The sequence below is a fragment of the Festucalex cinctus genome, chromosome 2 (assembly GCF_051991245.1).
Source record: "Festucalex cinctus isolate MCC-2025b chromosome 2, RoL_Fcin_1.0, whole genome shotgun sequence".
Taxonomy (NCBI): domain Eukaryota; kingdom Metazoa; phylum Chordata; class Actinopteri; order Syngnathiformes; family Syngnathidae; genus Festucalex; species Festucalex cinctus.
Genome location: NC_135412.1, coordinates 21,726,033 through 21,743,397, shown reverse-complemented (window position 1 = coordinate 21,743,397; position 17,365 = coordinate 21,726,033). Strand labels below are relative to the sequence as shown.

Below are 17,365 nucleotides of genomic sequence, written 5' to 3'. Positions count from 1 at the left end.
GTGCTCTGTCTTAGCTCAAATTTTCTTCCACCTACTCATCAAAAAAAAAAAAAAAAAAAAAAAAAAAAAAAACTTGGACAAGAAATGTGTAAATCAAGAGCATGCTAACAAATATAGACACACACAGCTACCTACACTAAATAACACTAGCTCCAGAACTTATCCTGACTTTATTTGTTTATATTTTGTGTTCAACTCCTAGTGCACATTTATTTATTTATTTATTTATTTATTTATTTTTAATGAACAATAAGGAAGGATGTTAACGGATGTAAACGCCATCAGATTTTGAACATGCTCAAAATTTCTCAGTTTGTGTCTTTGCAACGTTTTGCAACATTGAACGAAGCCGGACGAAAAGGCAACAGTTGCTACACGCGCGCAGCCTCGCAAGCTGAGTGAGATACGGGCTTAAGGTGCTCTCGAAATAATTGTTGAGCTGAATGGAAAAAACAACCAAATTTGCAATCTTAATAATGCCGCACAGCTGCCGCAGAGTTAAGGTCGAGGCTGAGTTTAATATCACGAGGGCAATTGTGCCGAAAACGCTGAAAAAAGGTGCACCCCAATCAAGGTTATTTTAGTTAACTAAAATTAATGAAAAAACTAAAATTCAAAGAAAATTTAGAAAAAAACAACATACAAATAAAAAATATATACAAAATAAAATGTAAAAAAAATAAAAAAATAAACTACATTTTATGTCTACAAAACTAAAACTACCTATAATTGTAGCAAATAATGTCCCTCGTTTTAGTCTTTGGTAATTAATTTAATGCATGAGCCTTTGTGGATGATTTTAAATGTGATTTTAAGTAGATTTATTTTGATATTAACTCTTTGACTGCCAAAAACGTTTAATAACGATCTGTAAAATCACCACGTATATTGCCATAAACGTTAAATAACGTCAACAATTTTTTTTTTTTTCTCAGTGCAATGTCTAGTTGCAGCGCTGCCTGGTCAATGGGTTGTGGAATCTAAAACACTCTAAACTATGGCCAGGCGAGGGAAGCGTTGTATCTCTTTTTTGTCAATGATCAAAGCCTCTGTCATATCAAAGTTTTTCTTTGATAACGTGTGGCAGTAAAAGAGTTAACCGGGAATAAAGACGTTTGAAGGTGTCACACAGAAGTGATGTCATCGAGCAGCAGCCAACAGAAAAGCACTTTCAGATGATGTCGCTCCCATGGTGTTTTTTAAATATTAGGCACAATTAATGTGTTATGGTCTGGTTTTTGGTTTGGGTTTTTTTGGTCATGTTTTCCTTGTTTCCTTTTCTGTCAATGTCTCGTCAAGTTTTATCATGTCCTCCTGTGCTCGTTTTCCAGTTCCCTTGTGTTTATCCAATCAGCTCCCCAAGGCACGTGTGTCCTGTCCAGGTGTCTCTTGTTATCTCGTTAGTATATGTATTTAGTTCCCTGCTGTCGATCAGTCCTTGTCCAGTCTTTGTTGTTGTTGTCCTGTCCGTGTCACACCTCGTTTCCTGCGCCTGTCTGTTCTGTCTGTTTAGTTTTCGAATAGTAAGTTTACTCCGAGCGTTGTTTTGAATTTTGTGTTTCACATTGTTTAAGTTAAAATTAAAAACATGTTTAAGAGCACCCCTACCACATTTTCTTTGCCTCCCTCCACTTGGGTCCACAATCCCCCGCAAACCCTAACATAATGCACATTATTTTAAAAAAAAAAAAAAAAAGGAAAAAAAAAAGCATTTATTAAATTAAATAACAAAAGCTATCAGAACCACCCTGAAAACTAACTAAAACTAACTTAATTTTAAAAAACAAAATGAAATAAAAGCTAACTAAAATGAAAATTCCAAAACTATAATAACTCAACTTGGGTCGTAGATGTGCTGAGCCTGCAGCTTATCCCAGCTGACTTTTCTTCTTTTTAGCTATTAACTCAATTCACTCACAGCCATTTTCACTGAAGCAACCTCCTTCGCCCCCGGCTGTTTTCCTGGATTTTGACTGATTTTGCAAGGCCCCCAGAATATTTTCTTCTATTGCTATAAAAACATGGAACCTACCAAAAGAAAGATTAGAGTCTCTTCTTTAATGAGGCAAAAAAAGTATATTTCTATCTGTTTCTGTTTTGTAGCAATTAGCTTTAAAGTATCTCAACTCAAATCTCTTATACTCTGCTGCCACCTGCTGGCCGATTTTGTAATAACTACAATTGCTTCAACCATTCTCAGTAGTAGAGAGGCTGCATCAAAGCCTCCTGTATGCTCTAGCATAAAAAAAAAAATCAAGTACAAATACGTCCTTGAGACACTTGAAAAATTCAAGATAGAACGTATTTACACGTTTTTGGGAGCAAATGAGTTAAGATCCCATATCAAAGCCATTGATTTCACAAGTAGCAAATGTGAAAACCTCGGTCGACATCCGCACTCTCTGATCACTTTTATTATCTCTGCCGTCTCCTGTCTTACTTTGTTGAACTGAAGCTGCTGCTGCTGTTGCTGCTGCTGGAACTGCTGCTTGTGCTTCTCCAGGAACTGTTGGTGCTGCTGCTGGACCACCAGCTGTTGTAGAGCCAGCGCCTGGGCATGGGCTTGAGCGGCGCTCCCTTGAGGCAGCGGCGCCGACTGGGTGCGACCCAGAGGTCGGTGCTGGCGCTGCAGCTTGGCCATGGAGGCTGCCGGCGACATGGACAAGCCACTGACACCTTGGGGGCCAGCCAGAGAAGACGGGCGCATTAGTGACGGGGCCATAAAAATACGACAACACATATTTGTCGTCTTCCAAAAGTCAGACTTAATATGGGTTAGCAGATGTAATAATAAAAATAAAAAAAATAAAAAAATAAAAAAACGACCATCTGGGCTGCCAGACTGCAGCTCTTTTATAGTGATGACACAATGAGAAAAAAATGAACATCTTAGTTGCTTTTTCGGAGATTCTGACACACATATACTCGGGAAATTGTTTTCCATTTCATATTTTTTCATTAACATGTTTGCTAATTGCTTTTTGCTGACTAAACTGAGAAGTAAAAATTCCCTCTCTGCCCAGGATGCATGTGCATATGTCTGATTTGAAGTTTCTCTACGAGCACGTATGTCTTTGTGCACATTAGTGGCTGTTAACTGCAAATGCTGCCAAAATGCTACGCTATGCTAAACCGGTGGCTGTGCTAATGTCCGTTCTCTCATTGCACATGCAGACAAAAAAGGGAGGTCATAAGCACGTGTATATGCCAGTAGCTATATAACGTGAGGATTCATTGGTGGTTAAAGGGATAGCAATGTGAAAAATCAACTTTTTGGAGCTTTTTGCCGTGTTAAAATGCTAATTCCTCCCCAAAAAGCATCCCCAAAGTGGTGTTTTCCTCCATTCGTCCCTCTATGAGAAATTCTAGGTCATTCAGCTCTCCAAGCACCAGCCCCTCCCAACCTGAGAAAACAAGCTGTTGTCACTCTGTTATGTCATAAGGTGCACCGCCTCTGTGGACTAAACGCACGCCCACTTTCTCTGAGACCTCGATGGGATAGTGACAAAATTAGCCTTTATCAGTAAACATTCTGCCCAAATGAATTCAAAGCAATCAATTAACATTCACATTTGCAATGCCAAAGTGCAATGAAATTGGCCGTCTTAAAATCCCAGGTTCTGGCTGACACTTGCGTAAACTACATGTAAAACTTTCGCGCTGCTCCACCTAACTGAACAAATGGTGTAGTTAGTGTGCTCGCCCTGTAAGCAGCAGGTACCCGGTTCGTGACCAGCTCAGGGTTTTTTTTTTTTTACAGGAGTCGTGGGTTGGATGGCCCTAATATGCCGTCGTAATAAATGGACCTCTGTGAGAGTAAACAGATACACTGCGGACCCTCCACTCTCTCCAGTCATTTCATTACTATTTTCCTCTCAATTAACTGGCCTATGGTGACTTTTCTTACCTGTCACCAGGGGGCTCTGCGCAGGAGTCTGCTCCATGAGTACCATGTGCTGGAGCAGCGGACTGTGGCCGCCTGTGCCTGCTGCCGCTTCAGCCAGGTAGGGTGCCAAGTGGCCACCTGAGAGGAAAGGAGGGCTGAGGGAGAGCGCTGGCTGCAGACTGCCATCTTGCTGAGCAGATGTCACCTGACAGAGGAAAAAACGTGTTTACGTTGTTGATACATCTCCAGTCTGTTATGGCAAAGCCAGCTTCTTACATTGGATGCGGCGGTGGCGGTGGCGGTGGCAGGCAAGCCCAGGGTGATGTTTGGCAAGGATGGTGACGTGTAGAGGGATAGCTGGCTGATAGAGCCCCGCTCAGCACCACTGCACACCCGCTGGCTCATGGATGCCTGGAAAAACATTCAAACAAACACTCAGAGGGCAGAAAAAAAATAAAAATAAAATACAATAAAAATAAAGGAGGCAAGAGTTTTAAGGCTTCAAAAGATTTCATCTACTGTAGATCCATATTTTGTGAACTATTCACTAGTGAATAGGGCTGGGTTTAAAAAAAAATCATTATCAAATCGATTTTCATTTTTGAGGCTCATATCGATTTATAAAACCATGAATCGATTATTTTATTATTTTTCCCCATAAAATAGAATTTTAAAGGCCATTTTTTGTATCTTATTGTTTACTTGAAATTTACTGTTCACGTGAATTAAAAGTATTTTCTTACATTTAATGAAAGATCTGACTTTATGACCATTCAGAATCTTTTTAATTTACTGTATACTTACAATTATTGAATTAGAATCATGAAAATATTTTCATCTCAGTTTGTGTAACACTTAAGTGATTATTATGTATTATTGTCATTAATAAATTAAACCATTTAACTAGTTACTGCTTCCGTAAAATTTGGTTTTGAATTGAATGTTTGTGGAGTTTTTATAAAAAACAAAAAAAAAACAAAAGTACAACTCAGGGGGCATTTGTGGTCTGCCATCCATTATTCAGCACCCTGTCATCTATATACTAAAAAATAACGACGTTTAAAAAAAAAAGAAAAAAAAAAGGTGAGGTTAGGCTAGGGGACTACTAATTAATAAACATTTTTGAGATATGCAAAAGCCTAAATAATTTTACGGATAAAATATTGACAGAATTTCTCTCTCTCATAACACTGGAGAAAAAAAAAGGTTTTACAAATAAAAATGTTTTCTTCCACTTTCTGTGTTTTGGGGGTACCCCTCTATTCACAGTTACTGATGTGTGATCTTAAGAAACACATGCATAAAATATTTTTGGTAGATTTTCCATCTACATTCAAAGCATTACACCTGGGGAAACCTGGAATAGTTTTGACCAGATTTAGAGAGCAATATATGCATAAAATAACGATGGTGACAAGTAAAACAGCGATGACCAGAAAGTGGATGAAGAAGGTGATGCAAAACAACTAATATGGGATGGAAAAATTAACATTTACTTTGAGACTGGAGGTGGACAAATTTAATAAACTTTTGAAATTTTGTTTGATTTTAAAGGGGAGATGCCCCAGTTGATAGCTACAGAAGCTAAAATGTGTTGTTAAATGGTTTTCATATGCTTTTTTATTTATTTATTGATTTTATAAAATTCTCTCAGGTGTGTTTTATTTAGTGAAGTCATACAACAAACACTGTTGGTAAGGTAAAATTGGTTAATGTACCAAATTGAATGGAAATGAGAACACTGTTGCCCGACGAAATGATATTGTCTTAGACTAAAATGAATGGAGCAACTATCGGAGATAAAAACAAAACATAACATAATCCTTTCGCTTACTCGTTTTCTTTTTACGAAAATTATGTGAAAGAAGAAAAATAATCTCTTTTTGTACCTGATGTTTATTTAAATGTTTATATGGTCAATAAAGTAAAAAAATTAAATAAAATAAAAAATAAAAAATTAAAAAAATAATAATAATAATAAAAAGTTGAAGATTGAGAATGAGGACCTTAGATGACAAAATGGCGTCCATAAAGCATACGACGTGGGTTTAACTCATGTCAGAGCATTGCAGTGAGTTCAAAGAGTGTCCAGACTTTGTTTTCGACAGCTTCGCTTTTGTCTAGACATAGTTAAAGAATAATTTGGGCAAATTTAGACATATTCTTCATGAGTCTATCATTCACCAAAGCAGAAAAAAATCAAAACAAAACAATAGCTGGTCTATAGTAATAATAATAATAATAATAATAATAATAATAATAATAATAATAATAATAATAATAATAATAATAATAATAATAATAATAATCTTTTGACAACGGTTATGATTGAAGTGGCAAATGTGCAAGTCTGGACTCGAAGACGTGGAGATGATGGCAAAGAGACGGCATTAGAGAGCTGTGATGTTCACAAGCCTCCTCCACGCCACTAGTGCTCCTAATGGCTGCCACAAATAGAACCTTGCAGGCTCCTCACAGGTCCTCCTCTGCTGATTCGTCATCTGAAGAGCATTCGCTCTTTGCATTCACGCACACGCGCACAGGCGGCTGGCTTTAAAAGCCAATAACAATTACCTGGAGCTCAGCTCCAGCACAAAAGATGCCAACCAAACTAATCGGGCAGAATATGAAGCTTTGATGTGAGTGTCAATTACCTCTTTGCTGTTGGAGACTGACACAGTGATGCCGTTTTCATTGGGGATGTTGTTGGAACTGTTGTTCGGGGAGCTCGGGCCCGAGCCCGGGGCACTGCTACATGCGGAATCTGCATCCGGCACACACATTTAAAAACAAAACAAAAAGCATTGAATGTATCCGGTTAGGACTGTGCAATTAACATTCAATATTTCAATTATTACACTAAACAATTACAGACTCAGCATAATCGTAAAAATCATTTTAAAAATTAAAAAAAAAAATAATACTAATTTTGAGTTGTTTAAATTTATACATCTGCACTTTCTTAAAATTAAAAAATAATAACTTAATAAATTTGGTTTCATCCAAAGAATTTTATTTGTCTTAATGTTTTTTTTTTTATGTTTGAACATTTTCTTTTGTACCAAAAAAATAATTGTGATTTCAATTACAGAGAGTCCTTGAGTTACGTCGGATTTCCGTTCCTATGCTTAGCAATGTAACCCGAATTTCGACTTAAGTCGAATTTCTCCCATTAAAGTCAATATTTACATCAAAATAATTTGCATAAAAAAAACAAAAATACATTCAAACAAAAAAAATAAATAAGATGCTGTCCGACTTGGCCCAAGTTTTTGCCGATGTTTGTCAGTGTGTCCTTTCTGTGATCTTTTTATGTCTAGCTTCGTTTCCATGGTAATTGCTTTTCTTTTGGCTGGACCAACATTGATAAATGACGTAGCTTTCTTATTGATGTGGGAAATAGAGGGCGGAAAAAAGCAACGATACTCCCACAATTGCACAAGCGCTAGGGCTAAATTAAGGGCGAAATAGTGGACGAGGAGCAAAAATGGCGGATGGGGCCAAAATGGCGGACCGGGTGTAACCATTTTAAGTCAAAACGCATTATGTCAACTCGAGGATTCACTCCTGTATTACCAAAATAATCGTAATTAATATTTTCTTCATATCCAGTCCACAAAAAAAATATCCACTGATTTGAAATGAAACGTGATGGAAAGCGTGTCGAGTTGGGGGCTACCTGCCATGTCGAGAGAGCGCTTTTTTGCAGAGGTGATGGGGCTGTCTCGACGACGGAGGAGCGGACTGCTCCGCCGCTCGCTCACCTTCTGCTTCAGCCTGGAACGCAGCTTCAAGTTGGGTTCGGAGGCTGAAAGGACACATTTAAAAAAGAAAAAAAAAAAGTGTATGAGTGCTACTGGTTTGTCTCTCTTTATTGAAATAAGCAGTACATGTGTAATCTCCTGAGCTGTATACTGTAGTTTCTGGGTTTACTTTGTTATCAAACCCATTTGGTAACTGCACTCTCATGCCACTACTTATTTGTGTAGAATACCTCCTATTTAGATGTTTTCTAGACAAGGCAAATTGTGATCCAATTTCCAAAAGACGATGTAGCTGAAAGGCAGGTGGCTCAAATTTGAGAGGCTTTTATTTTTTTGCTCTTTTGTATGAGTTGTCAGAATGTATGTATTTGAATGGAGACAGAAAGGAGAGAAAAAGCATGTCACCTCGGCACTGTTACTATGCCCTTCGAAAAAGCCACCATTTGATGAATTCAATTGTTTTTAGTCATCAAAGGGAAAACTAAACCTAAAGACATGCAACCAGAAACTACCAAAATTGACCACAGAATTGGGTTACACAGGTTACACATAGAGTTCAAATAGTACAGGTCGCATTAAATACCTACAATTACTAATAACACTTAAAGGCACAGTCTTCCGTTTTCACTCAGGAAAATGCACTATTTAAATACAGAATTTTTACCCATGAACTCCTCCTCAATCTACACCTCTGGGCTTCTGTTAATGTATGGTGGTGATTTTTTCCTATATATATATATATATATATATATATATATATATATATATATATATATATATATATATATATATATATACACATATACATATACATATATACACATACATATATACACATATACATATATACACATATATATATATATATATATATACATATATACACATATACATATATACACATATATACACATATATATATATATATATATATATATATATATATATATATATATATATATATATCAGAATTATAGCGAAAACTTGCCATTTAACACTCAAATTAGAAACTGACTCTTGCAGCATGCTTGTTTATTCCTCATCTAAAACAAACAAACAAACAAAAAAAACAGCCACTGTTTAAAATGAGCCTCTGAAGTGAAATGAAGTGACACCCACGTAGAGAGGTGTCACTGCGAGGTCACACTCCTGTACAAGGCTGTCGATGTTCTTAAGTGACGCTATGAAGTTGTCTGCCTTCTGACTCAGGCAAGTCGCTCGTCAGTGAAAAGACAAGCGCAGCACGCCTTGCATCTTCTTTCAAAAAAAGCACAACGCGACAACATCAAGTGATGTTTGCTGCCCCCGGGTGCGATCCGTAATGTGCTTGCACATATTGGACTATTAACAACTGCCATTTCCCATTTCTCAGGTTATAGTATTGAAATTTGAATGGTGTCGTGGCATACAGAGAACCTGCTTCCACTGATCTCGAAAAGGACAAATTGGGAAACACATACGGGAGCGCTATTGTGGCTTTGAATCATTGCACGTGTGTGTGTGTGCGTCTCACACCTGTTTTCCGAAGTGGGAAGTCATCCCGTGGATTGTAGACGCCCAGCACAGGGTGATTGTACGCGGACATAACAGTCTGCGGAGGTGAGCTCTGGTCCAGAGAGCTGTGTTGAGTTTTTCTATGGCAGAAAAAAAAAAAGTAACTCAGAATTAGGGCCAGACCGATTAATCGGCCGATTACTGGCCTTCAAACATTGGCCAATTGGGCTGATTATGTCCCCCTTAAAACGTTATCGAAAGGAAACCGAAGTTTCCAAAGTTGTGAAAGTACTCTGAATGCACTATTTTGCTTGCGTAGCATTAGCAACTAGCAGGTGTGCAGCGTATCTTATTCAGGTTATTCTGTTGTCCCCAAGCGTCCTTTAAGCTATTTAATGACACCACAGCTGGAGTTAACTGTAAAACTAAACACACAACGTTAAGAATGACATCAACTGTTCATTTAAAAACAAAACATGCTTTGTTTTTAAAACATCATTAGCCTAGCGCTAACAGGAAGTTGGCAAATGCTAGCAGGAAGTTAGCATCGACTTTGGGAGTGTTTTTCCTTCAAATAACGAATATCCACACACAAATCTTGTGGGAACGCATAACCACAGATGAGATAATACTACTCAAAGGCACAAATTCGTCACAAAATTTTTGATACGGATTTGTCATTCAAAGCAGAGAATCGTTTGTGTGTAAGTGGCACCCATTGACAAGGAATTGTATAAGGGGTTAATTTTATGCATTATATATATTTTTTAATAAATAATCAGCAGTTAAATCTGTAATCGGTATTTTTATCTTGTCAAAAATCGTTATCGGCATCGGCCTAAAAAAAAAAAATGCATATCGGACGGGCCTTACTCAGAACTATGGGTGGAATCCTCTGGGTACCTCGATATGATAAGCAATACGAGGCTCAAGGTAACGATTATCTCACGATATGATGATACCACGATCATCGATATATCGCTCAGGTCATAAATCCATGATAATCTACGATACAACTACTCTAGACATAAACTGATATTTTTTTCAATTGGATATTTTTTCAATGTACCATCAGAAAACACAATATTAAAACTGGTGTCTTAATCACAGTGAGTACTTTAGTGTATTTTACTTTTTCAACAACTACAAATGTCAGACACAACTTTCTATGAACAAATCTGTGCAAACATGCAACATGTCAATCAGTCAGTCGCATAGTCAATTGTTTCATTTTATAAGCTGTGACACCATTTTTTTGTATAACATTGCAAATAAATGAAATTACTTTGGGGTGTTTAATCCGTAACACGATTCATAGGTCACGATTTGATTTGATACCAATTAATCCCGATACGAATGTGTAAATTGATTATTGCAATTATTATTTTTTTATTCAAATGTTGTTTCTTTGTTTATTTATTGAACATATAAACATATAAACCTTGCAATCATTCATAATGGTTTACATGTTCAAAGGGAGTAGGAACAAGTTAAAAACTTATCTAGTCCTACCCCTTCTTTATATCGTTTGACTTATTTCATTAATAAAGTAAATGAATACATTCCAATAAAAGAAAATGTGTAATCCTGCTGGTGTAAACAGGTGCACTTTAGAAAATACTAGTCACTAACCTTGTACATGTCCACTGTAAGATTTGTATGATAATATATTTAACTGAAACAACACTGTATTTAACAAAAAGGTTGCAATCTGTTTCATATTTGAACAACATTCAAATAAAATATTAAGGCTTAATGTTCTATCAATATAACATTCTTCCATGCTTAAAGTATGAACCCTAACCCTAAGTAAGAGTTTTTGTTGAATATTTCCATCAAAAATTGATGTTTAAATATCGATATGGCCACATATTGAATCGATTGAAACATAAAATATGTTTTAAAACTTTAAAATTGAAGATATAATACACATTTCATATAGAAACGTATGCAAAACGGAGTCAGTTGCTGGACAGATAAACGTCTTACACAAGTACAAGTAAGCTCGCGAGTCTTCTTCGCTTGAATACTTCCGCACATTTCCCCGCCACGCTTATGAGGCGCTCCACCGAGTGGCCCGCCAAGTAATTGCTCAATAAGTAATGAACAATGGAGCCGTTATACTGGCTGTATATTAACTTGATACTTGCCGTAGGCGTAGCGAAAATCTATCGGGAGACAAAGCATCACGATTTATCGCAATATCGATATATCGTCACACTCCTACTCAGAACCAGTCATAAGTTAAATAACGTTATCTGCGCTGATTAGAATCATGTCACGCGTGCAATGAGAGGAAATGGCAAAGTGTACACACCTGCAAAGAGCTTCACAGATGCTATACAATAAAGACTCGGGGACGAGCATCAAAGTTAAAAGCCCCTATCATCAGGTTCCAATAACCTGCGCTCACGTGTTTGTTCACTTTTTTTTATTTTTTTAATAGCCTCACTCCATACATCTCTCGGCAACACACTGAAGCAGAAGCTTTCAGATGATATGCTTGTAAAAGTGTGCACACCCTCTATAGCTGGGGATTGTGGCCGTGTTCAGAATTAACCAATTACTGAAACTCATGTTAAAACGGCAGTCAGCAGGAATTTCAGATGTTCTAGTGCAGATTTTTGGACATGTTTGTTTCATTTCTAGCAGAAGCCTGAAGGTTTTGTGCTAACACTGCCTGCGACTTAGAACAGTTAATAATTCTCTCCATCTTGTTTAAGGCCCCAGTTCCGGTTGAAGAAACACAGCCCCAAGCAAGGAATGATACTACGATACTTCACTGTATGTTCTTTTAGTGATAAGCAATGTCGTGTTTGCGCTTTGGCTCTTTTTAGCATTATGACCAAAACGTTTGAGGTTACGGTCAACATTTTGCCAAAACACACTTGAAATCTCCCTAACACATGTTGGAAAATGTGTTACGGTTTGCTCTATTACCGACGGTTATGTTTGGGCAGACACCAAAACAACATATCTAGAGTGAAGCATGGTTGGTTGCAGCATAATTTTCTAGGACTGTTTTTCTTCATTTGGAACTGGGGCCTTAGTCAAGGTGGAGGGAATTACGAAGAGTTCAAAACAGGGTTGGACTCCGACTCTCACTGATGGTTATTGATGATGTTTCAGTTTGCTATCTATATTCAAAATCGATTAATGGACTGGTCCCTCTAAATTATGGGCCAGTCTCTTGGGGTAAAATAATTATATAAAAATAAAGCACTGCATCGGCCTCAAAAGAGGCTGGCCCACCGGGCATCTGCCCTATATGCCAGATGGCCAGTCCACCTCTGGTTCAAAATAACAGTTAGCATTAGCACAAAACCTTTCAGCTTCTGCTCGAAAGATGTCCGTAAAGCCTACTAGAACATCTGAAATGCATTTGGCAATTTTGTGTGCTGACTCCCATTTATCTTATTTGCTCCCCAAAAAAAACATAAAAATGTTATACTTTAAATGTATTAAGCGTCCCAAAGACATATTTATACGTTGTTGTTTTTTTTGTTTGTTTGTTTTATGCTAGAGCATACAGAAGGCTTTGAACCAGCCTCTCAAATACCGAGAACAGGTGAAAAAAATGGCAGTAATTACAAAAACGGCCAGGAGGTGATAACCTGAGTATAAGAGATCAACCACGGCCATATTAAAACAAGCTTGATTTCCCCACAGTCCTAAACAGATTTGTGAATAATGATGAAACGTATCTCCATTCTAATGCTAATTGCTGCAAAATGGAAACAGATAGAAACATACTTTTTTCTTCTTGATGAAAGAAGAGACTTTAATCTTTATTTTGATAGGTTCCATGTTTTTATAGCAATAGAAGACAATATTCTGTGGGCCTTGCAAAATCAGTCAAAATCCAGTAATACAGCCAGGAGCGAAGGGGTTTGCTTCAGTCAAAATGGCTGCCAGTCAATGAGTTAACATGAGTTTGAATGTTAATGGTTCAATTTGAACACAGCAAGTGTGCACACATGAAGCTGTTTGTTTTTATTTCCCCTCTCTCTAAATGCTTTATTTTTTTCAGTTGGAAAATTCTCAAATTATTTATCTTGGTGTCAATTTTGTTTCATATCACAACCTGGCATTTAAACAGATGTGTATAGATTTTCAATACGCACTGTATATACATGGAAACAATGACGTCTCCTCACCTGTACCAGTAGGGAGCATCATTGTGGGGCCCACCCTGGTTGAGGCTCCGCTGGGCCAGGGCCTTTTTTTTGTTGAGGACAAACTCCTGGAGACGCATCTTTACCTCCGTACTCGCCACAGCACCTGTGGCCACACAAACAAATGAGCCACAGGGTATGAAATGTGCATTACAATAACAAAGTGGATGTGAAAATTGTGTGCTACAAAGTGCTCAGAGACCGCCAACTTGAACACAACCCACACGTTTAGTCTCAAACATAACACACACACGCAAATACGGCCCCCACCGCTTTCCAGGCATCCTGAGTGCACAAACAGTGCTCAAGGACTGCTGTCCACTTCCAGCAACCAGCATTAATAAGTGGACTTGCCTCGCACCAAGGCCACCAGCTTTGACAGCTCCTGGACTGCATTCAGTATCTCCAAGTCAAATGGAAATGGAATGACATGCACGGAAATGGAAACACGGAGGCATGAAACTCGCTTTAAACACTTGCAGCTTTCTCTACTTTAGTGGTTCTTAACCTTGTTGGAAGTACTCAACCCCACCAATTTCCTAGGCGCATTCACCTAAACCTTCTTTACTGCGGGGGAAAAAAAATAAAATGTATTATATATATATATATATATAATGAAAAAAACAATGGTACAAAACAAGAAACTGTATTAAGACTAATAAAAAAAAAATAGAAACACCATAATTATGTAAATTCCTTTTGGAACAAATATATTTATTTATTTATTTATTTATTTATTTATGTTGGCAAAAGTTGAAGTTGGAGTGCAGCATGTATGTGCACTGTGCAGTAGGATGATCTTTTATTTTTTGGGACAAAACAAGAAAATGTTTAAACATAAAAATAAAAATAAAAAATTAAGACAAACCAAATTATTTGAAATACTAATTATGCAAGTTCTTCTTTAAATTATTAAATTTGGTTATTTTAAAATTTTAAAAAGCTGCCAATTTGTAAACTCAAAAATTAGTATTAATATGTTTTGTTTTTGTTTTTTTACGATTATGCTGATTTTGTAATTGTGGAGTATAATACAGGTAATTGAAATTGTAATTGAATTTCGATTAATTGCCCAGCCCTACTATGAATTGAGAAAGTGTTGTGTTCTTGTATTCTCCATCTCCTTGAAGCTCAAGGAAGCGTTCTTTTAGTTTTGCTAGCTGGCTATTTGCTCTGGACTAGAATTGTTCAGCTTGGCATTGCAAATGATGCAGTTATATTTATCGAGCAGTTTGAAACAACCGCTGCCATCTTTTTTTTTAGATGGGACCCAGGGACAGCAGGTACAATAAAAACAACAGAGGCCCCAGAATTGAACCCTGTGGAACACCATACATTCCGTTATACATGTGAATTCATATTGCAAATATTTGTCTGACCGGCGACCACTGTGAGGAGTACGCGATACAGAAAATGGATGGATGGATAGTTAGCATGACAATATAGAAAAACCACACTACGACAATTTAACGATGGAACAATGGATCTAATAATCGATTCTAAAGAAATATTCATATAGTGACAGTACTACTCTTTTACATTCATTCGTAACAGGACAGGGCTGGCTTGTGGTCAGGACAACTTACTCTCCTGCCCCCTTTCTTTGTTCTTCAGCAACTGCAATTTCTGCTCACGCTGCTGCTTCTCAAGCTCTTGCTCCAGACGATGGTTTTCCATTTTCCTCTGGTGCTCCAACAGCTCCTGTTGGTGCTTGATTGCTAGCAGTTCCTGTTGTTGCTGCGAGAACGGGGGAAAAACAAAAAACAAAACAATATCCAAATTAGCAAAGAGAAAGAAAAAAAAAGGTTTTGGTCCAGTTTCAAATCTTTGAAACAAATGTTGTTGCATCACAAGTCTCAACTGTGCATTTTTTCCTCTTCCACATTGTAGGCTGCATGTGGTGTGTTTTAGTTGTTAGCCAAAGTAATGTCTGGCAGGTTTTTGAAGCATTTCGAAAAGCTTAAAAACCTTTGTCAGCTAGCTCCAGTAATTAAATAAAACATATCGATCTTTCCAGATAACAGCAGGAAGCTATCAGAATTTATAACCAAACCAAAACTCACTATCACAGTGGATATAAGCCTCGAGAGATGTGCTGGCAAGAAATGATCCAAATTCACTTAGGTGGGCCAGAAATTATTTATTTACTACAAATACATTGATGTATAATAATTTCACTCCTAATGTGAAATATGTGCATTGTAGAGCTGTCCAAATTAATTCATCAATCGCCAAGTACTTAGCAAATTCAACAACAAATATTTGAATAATCGAGTAATCGTTTGGTGCCATTTTTTAAATTTAAAATTGTCCAAAATCTCTGATTTCAGCATATCAACAGTAATTGTTCCCTGATTTCTGTAGTCCTTCATGAAAGAAGAGTGATTATCTTTTGTGTTTAATCAAAATAAGACATTTGCAAGCATCTGTATTTACTCTTTGGAAAACAATGACCGAACTGGTAACATAGTACAACATCAATACCCCCCCCCCCCCCCCCCCCCCCCACCACATTTTTTTAACTCATTCACTCCAAGCAATTTTCACTGAAGCAATCCCCTTCGCTCCCGGCTGTTTTCCTGGATTTTTACTGATTTTGCAAGGTCCACAGAATATTGTCTGCTATTGCTATAAATACATGGAACCTACCAAAAGAAAGATTAAAGTATATTCTTTCATCAGGAAAAAAAAAAGTATATTTCTATTTGTTTCCGTTCTACAGCAATTAGCATTAGAATATAGCTAAGTTTCATCATTATTCACAAATCTATTTAGAATTGTAATAGAGCTGGTCCTGGCTGATCTCATATACTCTGCTGCCAAATGCTGGCCCTTTGTGTAAAAACTACCATTTTTTCAACCGTACTTTGCAGTTGAGAGGCTGAGTCAAAGCCTTCTGTATGCTCTAGCATAAAGAACAACATAAAAAAAACATATAAATATGTCTTTGGGACACTTAAAACATTTAAAATAGAACGTATTTATACATTTTTGGGAGCAAATGAGTTAAATCACTATACAAATGCAAAATACCAATCACTGGTTAATAAACAGTAATCTGCAGAAAAAAAATGCTTTTGCAATATACTTCAACGCAAAATTAAAATGAATCTGATTAGTTGATTAATCAATAGATTAATAGATTCAAAAAATATTCGACAGTGCCAGCACTAGTGCATTGGCTCAATAAAGGTTGTAAAACATTGTTGCAGACAACCTGAGGCTGGCAATCATGTGGCACCCACAACGCAGCGGGGGAGCCAAGGACATAACCAAAAGTAGGAACTCAATCTGTGAATTATTGGTTGAGGGTGACAGGAAGGTGAGGCGGCACTTGTGAGACAAGCCAAAGCCCGAGCTATTTCCCCCTCTGTAAATGTAAATGTGTCAAACCTGCGTGTTTGCAGACATTTGAGAGCAAGTTAATGGCTGACTGCCGCTGTGCGTACGCGTTTGTGTGCACACTGTGAATGGGTCTGATTGAGGACGGGACTCGCTGGCAGCGGCTGCGCGTTACTGGCTTCCACCAGAGTGATCTCGCAGCCCTACCAGAAGCGGAAGGCCCTCCCGTCAACATTGCCCATGCTTCAAGAAGTAAAGTGGAAGAAAGAATATATCGATAATTAATCATTATCGGCAATTACACCAATTATAGAAAATAAAGAAATCAGCCGATAATAATAGACATGCCATGTTGGTCCATCTGTTGAGGTTGTGGTTCAAATTGTGCTCAACTCCTCAACCCCTGCCCTTTCCTATGGTAGTGTCACAAATTTGTGATGTCATGATGCGCGCGACTGAATCTCGCTAACGCTTTAACTTTGACAGCACTAATTTGCACGTTAGACTTATAGTATTACTCCAAAGTATATTTGTCTTCAAGTTAATTTTGCAGACAATTATCAACTTACCGGTTATCTACATCGGCACTTTCTAAATTATTGGTTTATCGATTTTGGTTGAAAAGCTTCGTGGTCTAGTGGTAGAGTGTCCACCCTGAGACTGGGAGGTCGTGGGTTCAATCCCCCGGCCGGGTCATACCAAAG

The 17,365-nt window shown here is 37.5% G+C and overlaps 2 protein-coding genes across 2 annotated transcripts in view; one reads left to right on the top strand and one right to left on the bottom strand.

Annotated features, from left to right (window-relative positions):
• The window catches only part of btla (B and T lymphocyte associated), a 252,007-nt gene that overhangs the window by 157,466 nt on the left and 77,176 nt on the right, over positions 1 to 17,365 (top strand). The window lies entirely within an intron of this gene.
• Positions 1 to 17,365, bottom strand: part of LOC144014139 (histone deacetylase 4-like) — a 43,415-nt gene that overhangs the window by 14,475 nt on the left and 11,575 nt on the right. The window contains exons 3-10 of the mRNA XM_077513713.1: positions 14,906 to 15,056; positions 13,302 to 13,425; positions 9,166 to 9,284; positions 7,566 to 7,694; positions 6,541 to 6,650; positions 4,163 to 4,297; positions 3,908 to 4,091; positions 2,441 to 2,676 (exon numbers count right to left, since the gene is read on the bottom strand). Coding sequence (XP_077369839.1) covers positions 2,441 to 2,676; positions 3,908 to 4,091; positions 4,163 to 4,297; positions 6,541 to 6,650; positions 7,566 to 7,694; positions 9,166 to 9,284; positions 13,302 to 13,425; positions 14,906 to 15,056 — 1,188 coding nt within the window. The remainder of the gene's footprint in view (positions 1 to 2,440; positions 2,677 to 3,907; positions 4,092 to 4,162; positions 4,298 to 6,540; positions 6,651 to 7,565; positions 7,695 to 9,165; positions 9,285 to 13,301; positions 13,426 to 14,905; positions 15,057 to 17,365) is intronic.